Source organism: Ceratotherium simum, chromosome 6 (genome assembly GCF_057802395.1).
Source record: "Ceratotherium simum simum isolate JZ-2026a chromosome 6, ASM5780239v1, whole genome shotgun sequence".
In the NCBI taxonomy this organism is placed as follows: domain Eukaryota; kingdom Metazoa; phylum Chordata; class Mammalia; order Perissodactyla; family Rhinocerotidae; genus Ceratotherium; species Ceratotherium simum.
This window is the reverse complement of record NC_141905.1, coordinates 84,461,493-84,479,993: the sequence shown is the minus strand read 5'-3', so window position 1 is coordinate 84,479,993 and position 18,501 is coordinate 84,461,493. Positions and strand designations below refer to the sequence as shown.

At 43.7% G+C, this 18,501-nt stretch overlaps 1 protein-coding gene across 2 annotated transcripts in view; it reads left to right on the top strand.

The window, feature by feature from the left end:
- The first annotated feature begins 262 nt into the window (after nucleotides 1–262).
- Nucleotides 263–18,501, top strand: part of C6H10orf90 (chromosome 6 C10orf90 homolog) — a 206,919-nt gene continuing 188,680 nt past the window's right edge. For both annotated transcript variants that reach the window (XM_087432987.1, XM_087432986.1), the window contains exon 1: nucleotides 263–502. In XM_087432987.1, the coding sequence (XP_087289113.1) occupies nucleotides 263–502 (240 nt within the window). The remainder of the gene's footprint in view (nucleotides 503–18,501) is intronic.

Genomic DNA, 18,501 nt, shown 5'->3' with positions numbered 1-18,501 from the left:
TGGAAGCGCTGGAGACAGGTGGACAGCAGCAAGAAGGAGTGTTTTCATGGCATGTAAAGGTCACCGCGAGGTTTCTGCATATACATCCCGCACGCTCTGCAGCTGGGATCTGGGACCAACTAGTTCTGGACTTGGAAGACATCAGGAGAGGTCCCAGCTGGGGCACTCACCAAGTCCCTCCTGCTGCACTCGATACCTGGATTAAACAAAGAAAATTGTGTTTGCCAGGCTTGCTAGCTGAAGTCACAAGATTCCGGGTATCATGCAGCGTTCTGGAATTCCTACCAAAACTTATCAGAAAGGGTATGCTGCCCGCCACGTGGAAACGGCTGCGCACCGGACTTTTCAGATCAAAACATTTAGTACAGAGTTGAAAAACCATGTGATGGTCATGGATTTCGTGAAGAGTAAGTGGTTTCCCTCCCAGAGAAGAGCTAAAGTTTGTATCATCCATATGTATCAAGGCCTGAAGACAGCTGAGCAGACAGCCAGCAGATATGAGGTACGGCTGAATTTAGGCGGGGAGCAGTGGGCACGCACCTAATTCAGAGAAATGGAGCGTTGATCATCAGACAGCTAGTTCAGATGTTCTATCTGGTCTAATAAATTAATCATCTGTTTATAGTTTTTCCCAAGCGATTTGGAAAATACTCTCTTATCTCTTAATTTATTTCAGTTTTTGAAATGTGGGGAGGAGGGAAGCATCTATCAATGTAATTTACGCATGACACACGTCTGCATTTACAAACATTTAGTAGTGTTCCAAAGAGTTGGATAATTTGTATCCGCGTTTGGAAACTGCAGTAAATTTCTGAGTTAAATATTCTTAGCTCTGTAAGTTTGCAATCATCTGTCTTTAAAAATAGATTCCTGTCTGCTTCCTGATGTGTTATGCAAGAGACTATCTCTGACTTACCTTGATGGAGTTAAAATAGAATGATTTAAGTTAGGTCAGTAAGAATGGTCTTTTGTTTTTTGAAGGTGAGCTCTAATTTTCAGCAGAAACTACTTTTGTGGAGGAAAAAAAAAGGAGAACTTCGGAGATTTAGAACGTCCAAGTGAGATAAACACATTACTCTGAAACATATTTGTATTCTGCAAGTACTATAAGCCGCAAGTAGTTATCTTTCAGAAAGTAAACACGCATGAAATCTGATCGGCTCTTTATTGTACATGGAATAAATTATGAATGACGTTGTAATCGATTCCCATATAGCTCACTTACCCATCTCTTTTGATAAATGTTACATGCAAATTGCTAATGTTTTATGAAAAGGTAGCCTTTCTGAGTATTGATACTGTTATTAGGAAAGGCTTCCATGAATGCTGGCAAAAACTCCAGATCTTTTGTTCCCCACACTGGGCTTCCTTGTTTCAGGGCAATGTGAGAACCTGTTCTGCAGGGTTCAAGGCTGGCTTCTTTGGGTTCCAGCCCTGGATTGTGAATTTCCATGTTCACAACAGAGATATAAAGGCCACAGGAATAATGGTGTTAATTAAATTCAGTAATAGTTGTTCATCAGTTCATTGCCCAATCAACCAGAGCAAAAGGTGTGCAATTAGAATATAATTGAAAGAAACCAGAGATGTTATTATTCACAAGTAATTAATCAGATGGGGACAGAATTTTAACATTGTGTAATTTTCACTGAGGTTATTTTTCAGTCCTCCAGAGAGAGAGAAACTTCTTGAATTATATCTTCTTGCATTTTACAAAAGTCTTCATGGCTCCATTTTAAACCCTAAATGGCGAAGAGCAGCTTTTGCATCCCCGTTTTTTTTGTATGCATAAAACTTCATTTATTTCTATAGCAACACTGATGATAATACTGTGGAAAAGTGCAGCTTTGCAGGAGATCGTAAAAACCATCAAGTGTACTGACAATCACAGCTGCAACATTTTTTTTTTTGTGCTCCCCTCTACCCCATCCATTACCAGTTACAGCCAACAGTTGAGGTCCTGTGCCTGCTCCTTAAATGTAACCCAGAATCTAAAGTCTTCTGTTGAAATGAGTCCGAGACCCCTCCCACAGCAATCAGGCTGGTCTGCTGCACAGTCCTCACAGCGTCTGTGATTTGAGATGTGGTCCAGGCAAGGCTTGCTGCCTCGCTCAAGGGCAGGCCACGTTTGAAAACTATCAGATGGGATCTGCGCCTCCTGTCTCTCTGAACTCCGAGCTCTGTTCTTTTCATAGCAAACATTTCAGAATGGAACATATTCCACATCCATTGGACTGTTTTTCGTATTATTCCCACTGGGGCATGTCAGTACCGTTTAGATTAGGAAACCCAGGAAGAAGGCAATTCCTTGCTCAATTTCCAAGCTGAACTGATGAGAAAGCACAATTAACAGCTTCCGGGTCCTGTTAGACTTGGCCCAGTGACCCCTTCTCTCTTGCAGGCTCCAAGGCCATTGGTTAACTTGCCGGGGTCTTGACCATAAAGTACCCAATGGGGTGAAAAATGAGCGAGGTCGCTGGAATGAACTCTCAATGCACAAAGTTGCTAGATTAAAGAAACTGGCTGTTTCTCCAGTAAAAGTGAGTTTGGGAGATTTTATTTCCGCAAAAACTTTATGGATTCCAAGTCCTTCCCATGAGGACCCACGAATCTGCTACTGAGTTGAGTTTGAGGTTTAAGACTGGGCATTTTTCTAAACTATGGCCTTAGTCCTGAGCTGTGTTAACACTTGGAGATGCTGCCTCTCATCTGGGACAAAAAGTGACCCAACGTAACTCTGGCCCAGTGACGGTCCAGCCACACTCATTCCCTTACTTAAACTGCCTTTTGATAGGAATGACAAGCAGACCTGTTGTGCTGAAAGCTAACTAGGATTGGAAGCAGAAGGTGGTGAGGATGCTAAAGATCCTTGTCTTCCTGTCTGCAAAGCCTTGATCCCCGCTGACTCCAAAAGGCCCAAAACTATTAAAAGCACAGTATGTTAAAGGCATTTCTCCCCGTGCATACACATCTGATAAATTTCAGATGTCAAAATAGCCATAAGTGGGCAGTGGGACGGACCTATATTTGAGTTCCGGCCGCTGTCATTGCAAGCGTGGACGTATTCCGAGATTCCCTACGAGGCAGAGCATGGATCGTTTCACCAACTTTAGGAAGGGGAACCACGTAGAATTCTGAGATGCCTTTCATCTCCCAGAGTTTGAATGTGAGTCAGCATCCCCTAATTGATTATTGAGACCTTTCCGATGATAGGTGCTGGCTGGGGGCATGTAAGCCAAAGCTATCCCACTGTCTTCCTATAGGTGACAGTTTCTAATATATTTAATCATTAGCTGAACCAGGGAAAGTGTCTGTATTTGGTAATTGCCATTTGGCCATGCTTCTCAATATTTCCCAAAACCTCTGTCATTTCCATCTCCCCTTCCTACTCATCCTATTTTTTGGATTTGGCTAGTGGTACTCCATTCTGGCTGAATGTAGGAATCATGGCAAACTTAAAAAATTTTTTTTTTGATATACAAATAATTGCACATATTTAATATATACATTTTGATGAGTTTGGACATATGCATATACCTGTGATACCATCACCACAATCAAGGTACTAAACATATCCATCACCTCCAAAAATTTCCTTGTGCTCTTTTGTGTGTTCCTTTTTTATTTGTTTGTTTTTTGGTAGCAAGAACACGTAACATGAGATCCACCCTCTTCACATACTTTAAAGTGCACAATACCATATTGTTAGCTGTAGGCACTGTGTTGTACAGCAGAGCTCTAGAACTTACTCATCTTGCAAAACTGAAGCTTTATACCCATTGAGCAACAACTCTCCATTCTCCTCCCCCAGCCCCTGGTAACCAACATTCTATTTTCTGCTTCCATGAATTTGAATAGTTTAGATACATCCTATAAGTGGAATCATGCAGTTTTTGTCCTGTGACTGGCTTATTTCACTTAGCATAATATTCTCTAGTTTCATCCATGTTGTTGCAAACGGTAGGATTTCCTTCTTTTTAAAGGCTGAGTAATACTCCATTGTATGGGTATGTTACATGTTCTTTATCCATTCATCTACCGATGGTGAACTTTTAAAAACTACACATGCCTGTGGGCCGGCCTAGGCCACTGTGAGCCAGAGCAGGTGTTGGATGAAAGGTTGTTTTCCTTTAGAGAGCATTGACCTTTGTTCTGGCATGAGGTTAAGTTACTTGAAAACAGTTTCATTCTTTGAAGGCTTACTTCTCAGCCGACTTCAGACTAGGGCAGTGGTTCTCAACCAGGGATAATTTTACCCCCAGGGCATGTTTGGTAACGTCCGGAGACATTTTTGGCTGTGATAACTCAGGGAAGATGCTACTGGTACCTACTGGATAGAGGCCAGAGATGCTGCTAAATATTCTACAGTGCCCAGGACAGTTCCCTGCCCCCAACAATGAAGAATTACCCAGCCTGAAATGTCCATAGTGTGGAGGCTGAGAAACCCTGATCTAGGGCTAATTTAGTTCTGCTATCAGCGCATGACCCCATGAGAACTCCACTTGATGCCCCGTGTATGTGAGATCTTTTCCCAGGGCCAGTGGGAACATGAACTGTTTCCAGCTCCAGGTGAGGTCCCAAAAGTGTTCAACTTACTATTTTCTGGTAGTTCTTTTCCTGGTTTCAGGCAGGTTTCCCTTAAGTATGTGCAAATCAGTATTCAGCCAAAGACTCGAGGGTCTCCCTACATGGTGCTAGAACTTTCCTTCCTTGCAGTTCTCTCCTCTTCAGTATTTGGCCCCACAAGTTCTAGTCACCTTGGTCTCTCTGAATCCTGGTCTCTGCCTTCTCAACTCAGTGAGACCCTGGGCTCAGGGGAGCTCCCTGAACTGCGCCTGGAAACAGCCTCCAGGTGGATGCAATTGTAGGGCTCGCCTCTCTCGTCTTCCCTCCCTGCAGGATCATGGCCCCACACTGCTTGTTGTCCGGCGTCTGGAAACCATTGTTTCATAGCTTTTGTCTGGTTACGCTGTCACGGCTGGAAGTAGAAGTCTCTCCAGGTGGTTTTGAAGTCCCGCCAGAGCTGAGAAACGCCCCTTTGGGCTTTGGTGAATGTTTGCAAGTGGTGAGCCCTTAGGTCTTATGAAATAAAAGTGCTCAAGTTTCAAGTGCTTAGGCTTCAAGATAGCTGAATATCAGAGAATAAAGAAGTCACCGAGACCAAACAGGAGGTAAACAAACATTCCCTTTCTTCTCACAGTTATCAAAAGGTGCAAAGCAATTTTACCTGTTTCCAAACTAAGCTGAAGAGGTTTAGCCAGATCCGAGTCTTCAGAGTCTCACTTCTCTTCCTCAAATCTTGGCCCCCAAGCTATGCTTTTCCCGGAATATGCCGGTGGTTCTGGCTACAGTGAAGGCACTAAGTCCTCCTGAGTGAGGAGGGTTGAGAAAAGGCCTTTCCACAAAATGCAAAAAATATTTCAATTAGCTTTGCCACCCCACGAACAGGTCAGGAACCCCTGCCTCATGCCCGGGGCCTGCCTCCTGCCTGAGAGTGTGCTTGGTGTTCCTCCTGGAAGCCTCAGCCACTCACCTCCCTTGACAATGGCTGGTAGCCAAGTGCGGGAGGAGGGAAATCCAAGAGGCAAAAGATGAAACGACCACTCTTGGGTCTCAATGCTGCCCACTCTCCATATTCTTCCAGCCCCTCCCTGCACCTGCCAATGGGAGGCTGGCTATCAGAGGGCCAGGTCCTGAAGAGCAAGGGGTCAGAGGTCTGAAATTAGTTTTGCTGCATCAGGAGGCACATCTGGTGACTGAGGTTTTCAAGTTAACTGCACTGTGAATTCTATTATAGGCTACACGACTTGATCCGGGACGTTTTCAGCCAAGGCTCGTTAGATCTATCTGACATCATTTTGGCCAACGTCTATCAGGAAATTGGATGGCAGGGGGTGGAGGGGGACCATGTCTACATTTCAGCCAAACCAAGGGAGGGGAGACGGCTGATGAAAGGTGGTAGTGTGCTTAAGAGCGAGGGCACTGGATTAGACTTTATGGGGTCTTGCTGGCTGAGTGACCTTGGCAAGTTTCTTGACCTCATTGAGCCTCAGTTTCCTTATCTGTGTTCATGAGAACCATGAAAATATAGGGTTGTTGGGAGGATTAAAGGAGATAATCTGTATAAAGGGCTGAGCCTCGGGCCTGGCATGGAGACAGCATTCCATGAAAGTGAGTCGTCATTGGTGCTCAAGTTCCAATATACCTTTTTGTGTTGTCCCCAACCCTGCCACAGAGCCATGGCTGGAAGGTGACCCATGCTCATTGTCACCAGCACTTTAAGGACGCTGTCTCTGTACAAGCTGTCCTGTTTAGATTGGAGTGAACACTTCCTTCCCTCCTTCCCCACACTCAAAGTGCCAGGTGACAGGGACTTAGGACCTTCTATACTTGGCTTGGGGTAATCCCCATTAGGAACTCAGGGATTAGTCACCAACCTGGCCCTGGGCTGAATGCACAGTTTGCACCCAGAGCCCACCCCATCCTGTGGTCAACTGCAAATTCCATCTTTGACAAGAGACTATTGAGAATGACTTCTTACACATCCGCATCCTGCCTGATAAAGACAGGGTTGAGGCAGGAAGTATTAAGAGGGCATTTTTCATGTGAGATGCACCCTCCCTTAGAAGACCTGTAAGGATCTAAATGGGGTTTTACCATCTCCTAAAGGATCGAATGGCCCTCACGCTTAAGTGTCCTTTAGAAGTGTCAGGAGAACTTTCTAAGAATGCAGACCCGTGGGATCTGAGAAGGGTGGGGTCCAGAAATCTATGTTTTTAACATGAAAGCTATGTCATTCTGATGTAGCTCTGAAGAGCTGATCTGGAATTTCCAGACCAATATTTCCACATGAGCCCGGGAGAAAATGACAAAGGAGGCTGTGTGACTTTCCTGTGTTAAGAAAGCCAGTGTGCAACTAGAAGGATGTGCAGCTATGACAGACAACTATGTACTGGGGCTTTGGGGGAAAAATAAATAAATAAAATCTTTAAAAAAAAAAAAAAAAGAAAGCCAGTGTGGGGGCCGCCCTGGTGGCGCAAGCAGTTAAGTGCACGCACTCCACTTTGGCGGCCCTGGGTTCGCAGGTTCGGATCCCGGGCGCACACCGACGCACCGCTTGTCAGGCCATGCTGTGGCGGCATCCCATATAAAGTAGAGGAGGATTGGCACGGATGTTAGCCCAGGGCCAGTCTTCCTCAGCAAAAAGAGGAGGATTGGCAGATGTTAACTCAGGGCTGATCTTCCTCACAAAAAAAAAAAAAAAAAGAAAGCTGGTGTGAAGGGGCATGGGAGTGGGGGAGGGGAGGTAGGATCAGGGAGGAGAGTGGCAGGGCCAGACCACTGTGTGCAAGGAGAGGGGGAGACGGCGACTGAACGAAAGGGACTGGTGTTGATCCTTGAATTGCCCCATTGATGCTCACCACAGCTGTGTGAGGCACATGAATCCTATTCTTCCAAAGAGAAAATTCTGCAAGGCCCGGAGAGATGCTGCGGGCTGCCCAGGGGCACAGTTAGGAGTGGCAGAAGGAGGACCACCTTAGTTATGTCCTCCTCTGAGGTTGTGCTTCTCGTGTGGTGCTGGGGGAGAGGAGTGGGAAGCAGCATTTGTCCTGACAGCCACAGCTGGGAACCCAGGGGACTTCAGAGTTGACTGCGGGGAAAGTCCACTCTGCCAGAATCAAGTGGCAAGAGGCAGTTTCAGAACCCCCCTGACTTCTGCTGCTTCAGGCATCATCCCTTCCCATGGCTCTTTTACTAAGCACCTGCTTCCGGCTCTTAGGTCCCACCTGTGTTCTCACTACCCCTCTGTTTCTGCTGTCCCAGGTTCTCTTCCTTATCTAGTGGAAAAGATGGATCAAAGAGGAAATATTGGGCTGGCTTATTTAAAAAGAATGTGTTTGAAGGACCTACTGTGTGCCAGGAACTGTGTTAGGTGTTGGGGACTCAGAGGTCCAAAAGGCAGTGGTCTTGGTCCTGCTCATCATCCAGTGGAGGAAGCAGCCACTCCATTGACTGCCAAGTCAGGGTGCCTACCCTGAGCCGTAGACCCAGAGAACCCAGGAAGACTGCACAGGGAAGGAGACATCTGGGCGTGGAAGACTGGGAGTTCCTTCCCCATGAATCTTCCTTCATGGAAGATTGGGAGTTTCCCATGTTTAGCAGGGAGAGTGAGAACATGGGGCAAAGAATGAGGACATCTCTGGCAGAAGGAATGACGAGTTATGGACGGTGGCACAGGAAGGGAGAACCTAAACAGAACCCCGTTGTCTCTAGAATTGCAGCTAGAATTTGCAGGGCAAAGTTCCTGAGAGGAGGGAGCCAGGCAGAGAAAGGGCGCCAGAAGTTTGCTCCAGATTCCCTTGAGTCTGTGGCTGGAAACCAGTCTGTGCTGTGAAGCTCCATGAGGCCAAGCAAACAACTGGCAAGAAACGAACCGTTACTGCGAAGCTATAGGAGGAACAATTCTCAGAGCTCACTCAAGGCTGCGGATCATTCAAGTTCCCACCATCCGGAATATAGAGACCTCATTGAACATAGGATGAATTCAGTAGAGATTCCACGAGGGGCATGCCTGGAAAGTATGGCTAAACTAGCCCTAGAGTAAAGGCTACTCTAGACCCATCCTATAACAACTTTAAAAACAATTCTTTTTTTTTTAAATTTAATTAATTAATTAATTAATTTATTTCCCCAAAGCCCCAGTAGATAGTCGTATGTCATAGTGGCACATCCTTCTAGTTGCTGCATGTGGGACGCGGCCTCAGCATGGCTGGAGAAGTGGTGCGTCAGTGCGCGCCCGGGATCCGAACCCGGGCCACCAGCAGCAGAGTGCGCACTTAACCGCTAAGCCACGGGGCCGGCCTTAAAAACAATTCTTGAGAGAATTAAGTTGTTCCATAAGTAGTTTAACTGCCTGCCTGAACAAAGTTCAACATTCCTTAAAAGATTACAACAAAATCCAGCAAGCAATAATATAAAATTAAAAATATCTGGCATCCAGACAAAGTTCACTAGACATTCAAAGAAGCAGGAAAACATGACTCTTAACCAAGAGAAATTATGGTTAATAGAAATAGTTCTATAAATGACAGAGATAATGAAATTAGCAAGCAAGGAACTTTTATTTATTTATTTTTTTGTAAGGAAGATCAGCCCTGAGGTAACATCCATGCCAATCCTCCTCTTTTTTTGCTGAGGAAGAGTGGCCCTGGGCTCAAATCCGTGCCCATCTTCCTCCACTTTATATGGGATGCTGCTACAGCATGGCCTAACAAGCGGTGCATCGGTGTGCCCCTGGGATCCGAACCTGGGCCGCCAGCAGCGGAGAGTGAGCACTTAACCGCTACACCACGGGGCCGGCCCCACAAGGAACTTTTAAAAAAGCTGCTGTAGACATTATAAATATATTGTTTTCCCTTTAAATTCAAGGATTTAAGGATAATGAGGAGAGAAACAGTTGATATAGAAAATGAACCAAATAGAACTTCTAGAGAAGAAAAAAAATGACTATTTGAAATGAAAATTTTACTAGATGGAATTAACAGGAAATTGGATGCTAGAGAAGAAAAGATCAGTGAAATTTCTAAACTGAAGATGAGAGAAAAGAGGAGAGAGAGGTTGAGAGAGAGAGAGCAGAGCCTGAAGGACTTGTAGAAGAATAGCAACATCAAGAGGTCCAACACACATATAATTAGAGTCTCAGAAAGAGTAGGGAGGGTGTGAGGACAGAAAAAAGATCTGAAGAAATAATGGCTGAAACGTTTCCAGATGTAGTGGAACATATGTCAAAGCATTGCTTGTCAAGTATATACATAGCAGGGGCTGGATTATCAAGGTCGTCCCATGCTGAGTTAAATAGTATATATTTCAGTGTTTCCCAGCATGTGGTCCACAGGGTTATCAACCAGAGTTCTCCAGTCCAAGGAATATGTTTGTTTCCTTGTGATCACCATGCATAAATTAACTGAGGTGGCTTGTTTATTACTCATGACTGAGATAATATCAATTTAGTGTAGGATCATAGATTGTTTCAGCTCTGATTGGCTATTATAAAAAGAAAAAAATATGGCAGACACTATCTGTATTATTCTTCTATTGCTGCAACACAAATTGTCACATACTTAGCAGCGTAAAACAACACCTATTTATTATTTCACAGTTTGGTAAGTCAGAAGTCCTGATGTAGCTTAGCTAGCCCCTCTGCCTATGGTCTCTCCAGGCTGAATGAAGGTATGTGATGAGGCTGTGATCTCATCTGAGGCTCAGAGGTCTCTTCCAAGATCACTAGTTATCATCAGAATTCAGTTGCTTGTGGTCATAGGACTGAAGTCCCCATCTTCTTGGTTGCTGTCAGCTGGCACTCTCAGCTCCCAGAGGCTGTCCTCAGGTCCTTGCCATGTGGCTCCAGCCACAGGCAGTTTACATGATTTTTTGCTTCTTAAAGGCCAGCAGGACAATCTCTGTTGCTTTGAATCTCTCTGACTTCTTTTAAAGACACATCTGATTAGGTCAGGCCCACTAGGTATAATCTCCCTTTTAACTTGACATCAACTGATTAGTAACCTTAATTACATCTGCAAAACCCTTTTGCCATATAGCATAACTTAATGGTGGAAGCCATAGTCCATCATATTCACAGTTTCCACTCACACTCAAAGGAAATAGAACATACAGGGCATGTGCACCAAGGGGTGGGAATCTTGGGGGCTGCATATTCTGCCTACCACACTATATTTTGAATTTTTGTGTCTGAACTGAAAAGGAAATAAAAGGAACTCTTAGAATTGAAGGCACATAGATTAGAGCCCCTGTCTAGGAGCTCCATGAGGAAAGGTGCCCCTAATCTGCTCCAGCTCACCACTGTGCCTCCAGCACCAGGTCACCTTCAAGAGACATTTGTGGAAGACGTGTAGGAATGAATGAATAAATAAACAAAAGTGCATGAAGTGTGTTTCAGATGAAAACCTGAGATCAGGGTGAATGATGGTTGATGACATCACGCATGTAAGAGACCTTCCTCTGATTCAATAGCTATGTTAGGGTCCCTTAAAGATTCACTCATTTTGCAGTCATCAACAGACAGACAGACATCAGCTCTAGTTTGCCCAAGTGAAGCTCCAAAATGGAGGTCGCTTGTTTTATCACCCTTTTTATTAATCAAATTCCAAATAGAGAATTGTTTAATTTCCTCTCTGTGAGTCTACTTTATATCACTTCTTCTTCCAGAAAGGAATTTGAGACAGCTCCAAAAATGAGTATCTTGGAAAACACCCAGGATTTAGGAATAATAATGCATCAGACAAACAAATAAGGCTGAAGACAAATGGAGGCATTATTTTCTTAAAGTAGACAACAAACTGCTTGCCATTTTGTATCCAAGATGAGAGGCCATTTCCCAGCAAAGCAGCCTGCAGCCAGAGGCGAGTGGGTTGGCCCCCAGGGGACAACTCTGTGACAGGGCTCAGATGCTTCTGATCCAGCCCTCTATTCCCAGGAATTTCACAAAACTCATCATTTTAGCTACAAATGTGCTCAACTGCTCACTAATGAGTTCTGGATGCTGCTAGCTTCTCAGCGCTTGGCTCTGGGTTAGCAGCTTCATGTTGCTCTATAGTTTTGGAGGAAACCTGTTGCGTGGTGATGGGCAAGGCCACGTGTATGAAAGAGACTGGGTCTCCATTGATGGATATGCAAAGAGGGACCCAGGAGTGTATGGGAGATGCCGTGTGCTCAGATCTGCACCGTTTGCTCTCACTGCTGATTTAATACCCAGGAAGAAAGCTTTGCTCTGCTCCCAAGGAGCACATGCCACTGTGCTAGCTGTCAAACACTCAGGGATCAAAAATATGAAGACTCTGTGAGACAGTTCCACAATAAATGACCAAATATTGTCTTATTTTTAACACAAATATAAAAGCATTTAACTCCTATGTGGAATAACCAAAATGATATAATTTGCATTTTTTAGCTCATATATGCATATACCTATTTCATTCTTACTAGAACAATGGAAACACTGCAAAAGCCTATTCAAATTTTTATTTCATTCCTTGATATAATCACATTCTACCCACACTCTCTGCCTTTGTCTCACCGCTGAGGAAGGAAGGAAGGAAGGAAAGGGAACTCTGGTGCCCTGTCTCTCCCTTTCCCTTGGCGTCATCATTTTCATCATAAGTGATTGGCCAACACAGGGACATATGAGTAAGAAAGGAGACGATAGGGCTAGTTGGTTATTCGCATTTCTCGGGAATCCATTACCTTCCTTCTGCATTTGGAGTAAGTCTGGTTCCAGGGGAAAGCATGGCCCTCGGGGCTGTCAGAACTCCACTTACTCCATCTTACATGTAATTCACTAATTTTGTGTTCACTTTGAGTCTTGCTGAATTGCCATGTATCGTAGGTTCACCCGAATTCTGTAATCAAGGGGCACCTGCACACCTTATGTGAATTGAGGCAGCGAACACACGTTGTGTCTTTCTGCTCACATGCATGCTCCACGGCCCCACGAGACTTCACTGACACCACACAAGTTCAAAGATAAGATCACTGAAATATTCAAGATGGCGATACCAAAAGCACAGGCCACCAAAGAAAAAATGGATAAATTGGACATCACCAAGACGAAAAACTTGTGTACATCAAAGGACACTATCAACAGAGTGAAAAGGCAACCCATCTACAACATGGATGAACCCTGAGGGCTTTATGCTAAGTGAAATAAGCCAGTCACAAAAGGACACATATTGTTTGGCTCTATTTTTATGATCTACCTGGAATAGTTAAATTCACAGAGACAGAAAGTAGAATGGTGGCTACCAGGGGTTGGGTGGAGGGGGGAATGGAGAATTATTGTTTAATGGGTTTAGAGTTTCAGTTTGGAAGGACGGAAAATTCTGGAGATGGATGGTGATGATGGTTGCATAATATGGTGAACGTACTTAATCTCACTGAATCAGACACTTAACCGGTAAATTTTATGTTATGTATATTTTACCACAATAAAAAAAAATTCAAGATGGCAACCCTAAACCAGGCACATGGCCCTTCTGAGTGCAGGCCCCTGTGCAACTGCACGGGTCTCACACCTTGAAGCTGGTCCTACACTAACTTGTGTTTATAAATGCATAAGACAATTCTCTCTCACTGGATGGTGAGACCCTGAGGTCAGAGGCCATGTCTTATATCTCTCACCAATTCTGTTTGTTGAATTGAAACTTTAAGCTAAATTGAAGCTTATTCACGATACATTAAAAAAAAATCAGCCTTTTTAAGGTATAATTTACCTACAGTAATATTCATATATTTGTTAAGTGTACAGTTCATTTTGTTTTGACAAATGCATACGGTCACATAACCAGTACCAAATCAGCATGTTGTGCCCTTTGTGGTCAATGCCCTCCCCCGACCCAGCCCCTGGCAACCACTGGGCTGCTTTCCCCCACTTTAGTTTTGCCTGGTCCAGCGTGTCCTATCTCTGAAATCATGCAGCTTATAGTTTTGATGACCATGATAAGTTTCTGTTACATCTTTTGGCATCTTAATTAAATAGACGATGTTCTACTGAGGCAGCAGAGGGGTGAGGGCTTGGCCCTGATTCAGGTAAACTTGGATTTTTATTCTGATTTTGCCATTTATTAATTCTGGCTTTGCATGAACTCTTGCCTTCTCCGGCATCAGTTGCTTCATATACAAAATAGAGTTAATAATAGTACTTTCTGAACAGGTGCACGGAAAGCACTTAGAGCAGTGCTTGGCTCAGAGTAAGAACTCAGTAACGCTTAGTTGTGTATCATATTATTATTGATGTTGTTATTAAGCATAGTACTAAGAATAACGTATCCTCCCCTCTAGAATGGGAGTAGAGTGGTACCTCCCTTCTAGAGTTGCCATGGAGATTACATAACGCCTGGGAAGCATTTAACATGGAGCCTGGCGCTTGGTAAGTGCTCTGTAGTGTAGCTGTTATTATTATTCTGTTATAAAGCCATTAAGGACTCTATTCTGCTATTCTTCACTAAGTAAAAGTCATCATTTCTCCTAAGTCTGAGGAGGTGTGAAAGTAAGCTATCAAAAGGGCTTCTTTTAGATTGCTTTCTGTCAGTCTGCGTGAAAAAGAAGTTGCAAACAGCAGCCACCAGTGTGAGATAAAAAGGCCTTTTCCCCACAGGCCCAGGGAAGGAGAGCCGCAGGAACAGGTGAGACAAAGCACGGGAAATCCCTCAGTCCTGTTTTTTTCCCTTTTTTGTCTCTTTTCCTTTGAAAGAAGGAAAGCAACAGCAATTGAGTTAAAAGTTGTAGGGTTGAGTGGGCGACTGAATTCTCGGAACTTTCTGAGGTGTTCCAAAGTCAGAGTAACTTTATTGTATTCAATTTTGAAGTACTTCAAGCAATGCAGGACTCTAATTGAGGGAAAGTAGACAGTGGCAGTAAACAATTACTGGGGAAAGAAGGTTCCACATGGTACAAGAAATGGATTCGGTTTCTGGAATCATCAGCTCGCATTTTCAAGTAAGGAGAAAATGTTGCAAATGATAGGAAACATAATAGAACATGCTGAAAGGAATACTTAAGGAACCTCAGGGGAAATTTACTTCTTTGATATACAAAATAGTTCAGCTAAATTTGACTTTGTAACTGGGTAATTAACATGCCAATATTATGGAGTTATTTTCCCCCCACGCCCCATGTTTGTGTGGAAATCTCCAGCCAAGTGCTTCGTCACTGCTGCTCTCGTTTATCCCTGCAAACACTCAGGGGGCCGAAGTCACCCTGGTGGGAAAATGAGGAGCGAACTCTCTATAGACCACTTCTCATTAGGCAGCCAGGGGAGGCTGTCTTCCTCCGTGTGTCTTGCAAGAGGAGGAGTGATTGAAATAATATATCCTCTTTACATCCTGATTTGTCTCATTTTTAAACCAGAACCCCAACAGACACCACCCTTGAAAACAAAAGTGAAGGAGAATCAAGGAGAGACGGGAAGATTGACCCGCTGCATCGTCATGCAGATCCTAACAAGGGAATAATCCCACCATTTGCAATCAGATAGGGGATATTATCTCAGTAATAAAAGGCAATTGAGAATCTAAATGAAAAATCTAATGCTTTTCATGCTGATTTATTTTATATTAGAAAAAGTTAAACCAGATGTAAACATGAAGAGATGAAGCATGAAGAAGGAATCGTGGCAGAGTGAGAAATCTCAGTTTTGAGTGATTATAGGTGCAGGGTTGCATTAACCAGAAAATACACTGTTGATCCATAACCTGATCTGACATTAATTATTGTTGCAGAAGAGAGTTCAGAAGATTGAATATAAAAATGCAACGCTGGTGAAGATCAATCATGCATCTAGATTAGCCTTGGAGAGTGTATTCCAGCCCAAGAGAGGCTGCGTAAACCCATCGGCAGTCCAACCTGGAATCATCCACGCCACGTGCTTGCTATCTGCCCTCTAGTAGGACCTCCAACATCCCCGGAAGAAGGCATTGCGATGCTGAAAAGAAATGGCCCTCTTCCTGTTTTTCTGTTGGCAGACTCCAGCAATGTCTGCCATTATTCTAAAGAGAAGACCCAGCCAAAATCCACCCTTGGTCTTTAATGACTTGGGGTATAAATAGATTCAGAATCCCTCCTCTGTTCTCTCTGCCAACCATGCATGTGTCCAGAAGAGGCAGAATGGAGGTGGGGTTCTGTGTAGGCCTGGCAGTTTCTAATTATTTTCTCCCCTCTCTTCTTTCCTGGGGCATATGAAATTTCAGTCCCTGTTTTACTTGCTTGATGCTTTATAAAGCCCAGGAACCACCTCTAACTACCTCCACCACCCCTAACACACACACACACACACACACACACACACACACACGCTAATGTGGGGAATGCAGAGAACACTATGTTCTAGTTGGAGGAGGGCTCTGTCGTTAGTAGCTCTGTGACCTAGAGCAAATTACTTAATCTCTCCATACCCCAGTGCCCATATCTATAAAATGCAGAGGGAATGCCTATCTTGTGGGGACTGTATGAGAGAGATATAGAAAACCCTAACCAAGGGACTAGTGAGTTTATTAAATATCTGCAGTACTGAGCCACAATTCTCCACCCAAAACTCTTGGGGCCAAATGTGATTCAACAACTATGTCTTAATTTTATTTCAGAAAGGTAATACTGCACGACATTCCCAGCGGGATCTGAGGTGGCACCCTGTAATTAAGCTCACAGATGTTGTTGCAATAAAATGTATGAATAGTCACACTAAATGGAATACATTAATATTATAAACAGCCTCAGGTTAGCTCAGGTAAGGTTTGCTGTCAGGTTAGTTTTCTACAAACTCAGAGAGAAAAACTCCCTGATTTCAGAGCTTTATGGATTCTAGAATTGCAGATAAAGGATTATGGGTTCATAGTAAGTACTAAGATATCTTGAAGGGAGAGGCAGTAAACAACAACAACAGCAAAAAACAATAATGTATTTGCTCATCAGAGTCCAGCTGTTATGGCACGGCTTGGGAGGATCAAGTGAGAGAATGTGAAAGTCGTTTTGTAAAGCATTTCATCTTGTGTAAATGGATGATTCTAGTATTATTAGACCTACGATGTTCAAATCTTGCCAGTGCATAGCTTCTGGCTCCTGATGGAACTCATAGGTCAATTTGCTGTCAATGTTATCAATGTCCTAGCTGGTGTCAGGCTTAACCACAGGATTTCTGCTGTTGGTGGTGCTGGTAAGGTAGAACTCTGTAAGGTGGCAGGTGGTGAGGTGGTGTGGAAGGAACACCAAACCAGGGTCAGGAGGGCTGGTGTAGGTGCCAGAGCCACCATTTTCTTGTTCTTGGGCATTTATGTCTCTTACTCTCTCTGCCTTGGTTTCTTTTTTTTTTTTTTTATGAGGAAGATTGGCCCTGAGCTAACATCTGTTGCCAGTCTTCCTCCTTTTTTTTTTTTTTTCCTTTTTTCTCCCACAACCCTAGTAAATAGTTGTACGTCATGGTTGTGCATCCTTCTAGTTGCTCTGTGTGGGATGCTGCCTCACTATGGCTTGATGAGCAGTGGTAGGTCTGCGCCCAGGATCTGACCTGGTGAATCCCGGGCCACCAAAGCGGAGTGCGCGAACTTAACCACTACGCCACCAGGCCGGCCCCTCTGCCTTGGTTTCTTTATATAAAAACCCTGTGTGTTCTGGCAACTTCTCAGGACATTGGGAATCAAAATGAAGTAATGTATATAAAAGAGCTTTGCAACCTGGAACTTTGCCTGTGATTGTGAGGTATCATGATTCTCTTCATGTGCTTGAGCCTAAGCTTAGTTTTCTCCCAAGTAGATCCTAATTGCCTGGGTTCCAATCTGGGCTCCCCCACTTGCTTACTAGATGTGTGTATGACTTTGGACAAGTGACTTAACCTCTCTGTGCTTCAATTTCCACATCTGTAAAGAGGAAATAATATTATCCTTCTCTCGCAGAGTTGCTGGAGGATCCAATGAGGTAATTGTCAGCATGCAGTGAGCCCTCAGTGATAGCTCCTTTGTGATCCCAGGCTTGAGCCAGGCCCTGGAGCCACTGGGAATAGAGGTGGAAAACAGGGTCTTTAATCTTTCCCCTATTGTGTGGCTTTGGTAAATTGCTGTTGCCATTCACTAAATAACACACTAATGGCTTCGGAGACCTAAGGGAGACAAGATCTTGAAAGGACTGAGTTAGGAGTCGCTTAAGGATCACTCAGGAAATAGCTTGGGGCTGATCAGACTCTCCCAGTGAGTAGTAAATAGTAAGAACTACAGCAGTACGTTTCTTTTATTAGGCAACGTATTTCTACATGTAGAAAGAGTGTCACTATGTTCACTTTAGTATGCTTTTTCCTAAAATTTTAATTTTTACTTTGTGGAAATCTTAGCAGACATCCATTTGTGTTGCCTGTTGCATTAACAATATATCATAAGCATGTTCTCATGTCACTTCACAGTCCTTTCATTCATTTCATTCATTCGGCATATATTTTCAAAGACGTATTATGGACCTGGGGCTGTTCTGTGTGTTGCAGTTACTGCATTGAACAAAGAACTTACAGTGTGGAGCTTACATTCTAGTGGGAGGAAATGGAAAACGAATGAATAAATATATGTCACACTCAACAAATGAGGAACAGAAGGAAATTAGCTTAACATAGTAAAAGCCATATACGAGAGCCCCACAGTGGGCATTATACTCATTGGTGAAAGACTGAAAGCTTTTCCTCTAAGATCAGGAAGAAGACGGGATGTCTGCTTTCACCACTTCTATGCAACACAGTATTGGAAGTTCCAGCCAGAGCAATTAGGCAAGAAAAAGAAATAAAAGGCATCCCAATTGTAAAGGAAGAAGTAAAATTATCTCTGTTTGTAGATGATATGATTTTATATGTAGAAAACCCTAAAGATTCCATAAAAAACTGTTACAACTAATAAATGAATTCAGCAAAATAGCAGGATACAATGTCAACACACAAAAATCAGTTGCATTTCTTTT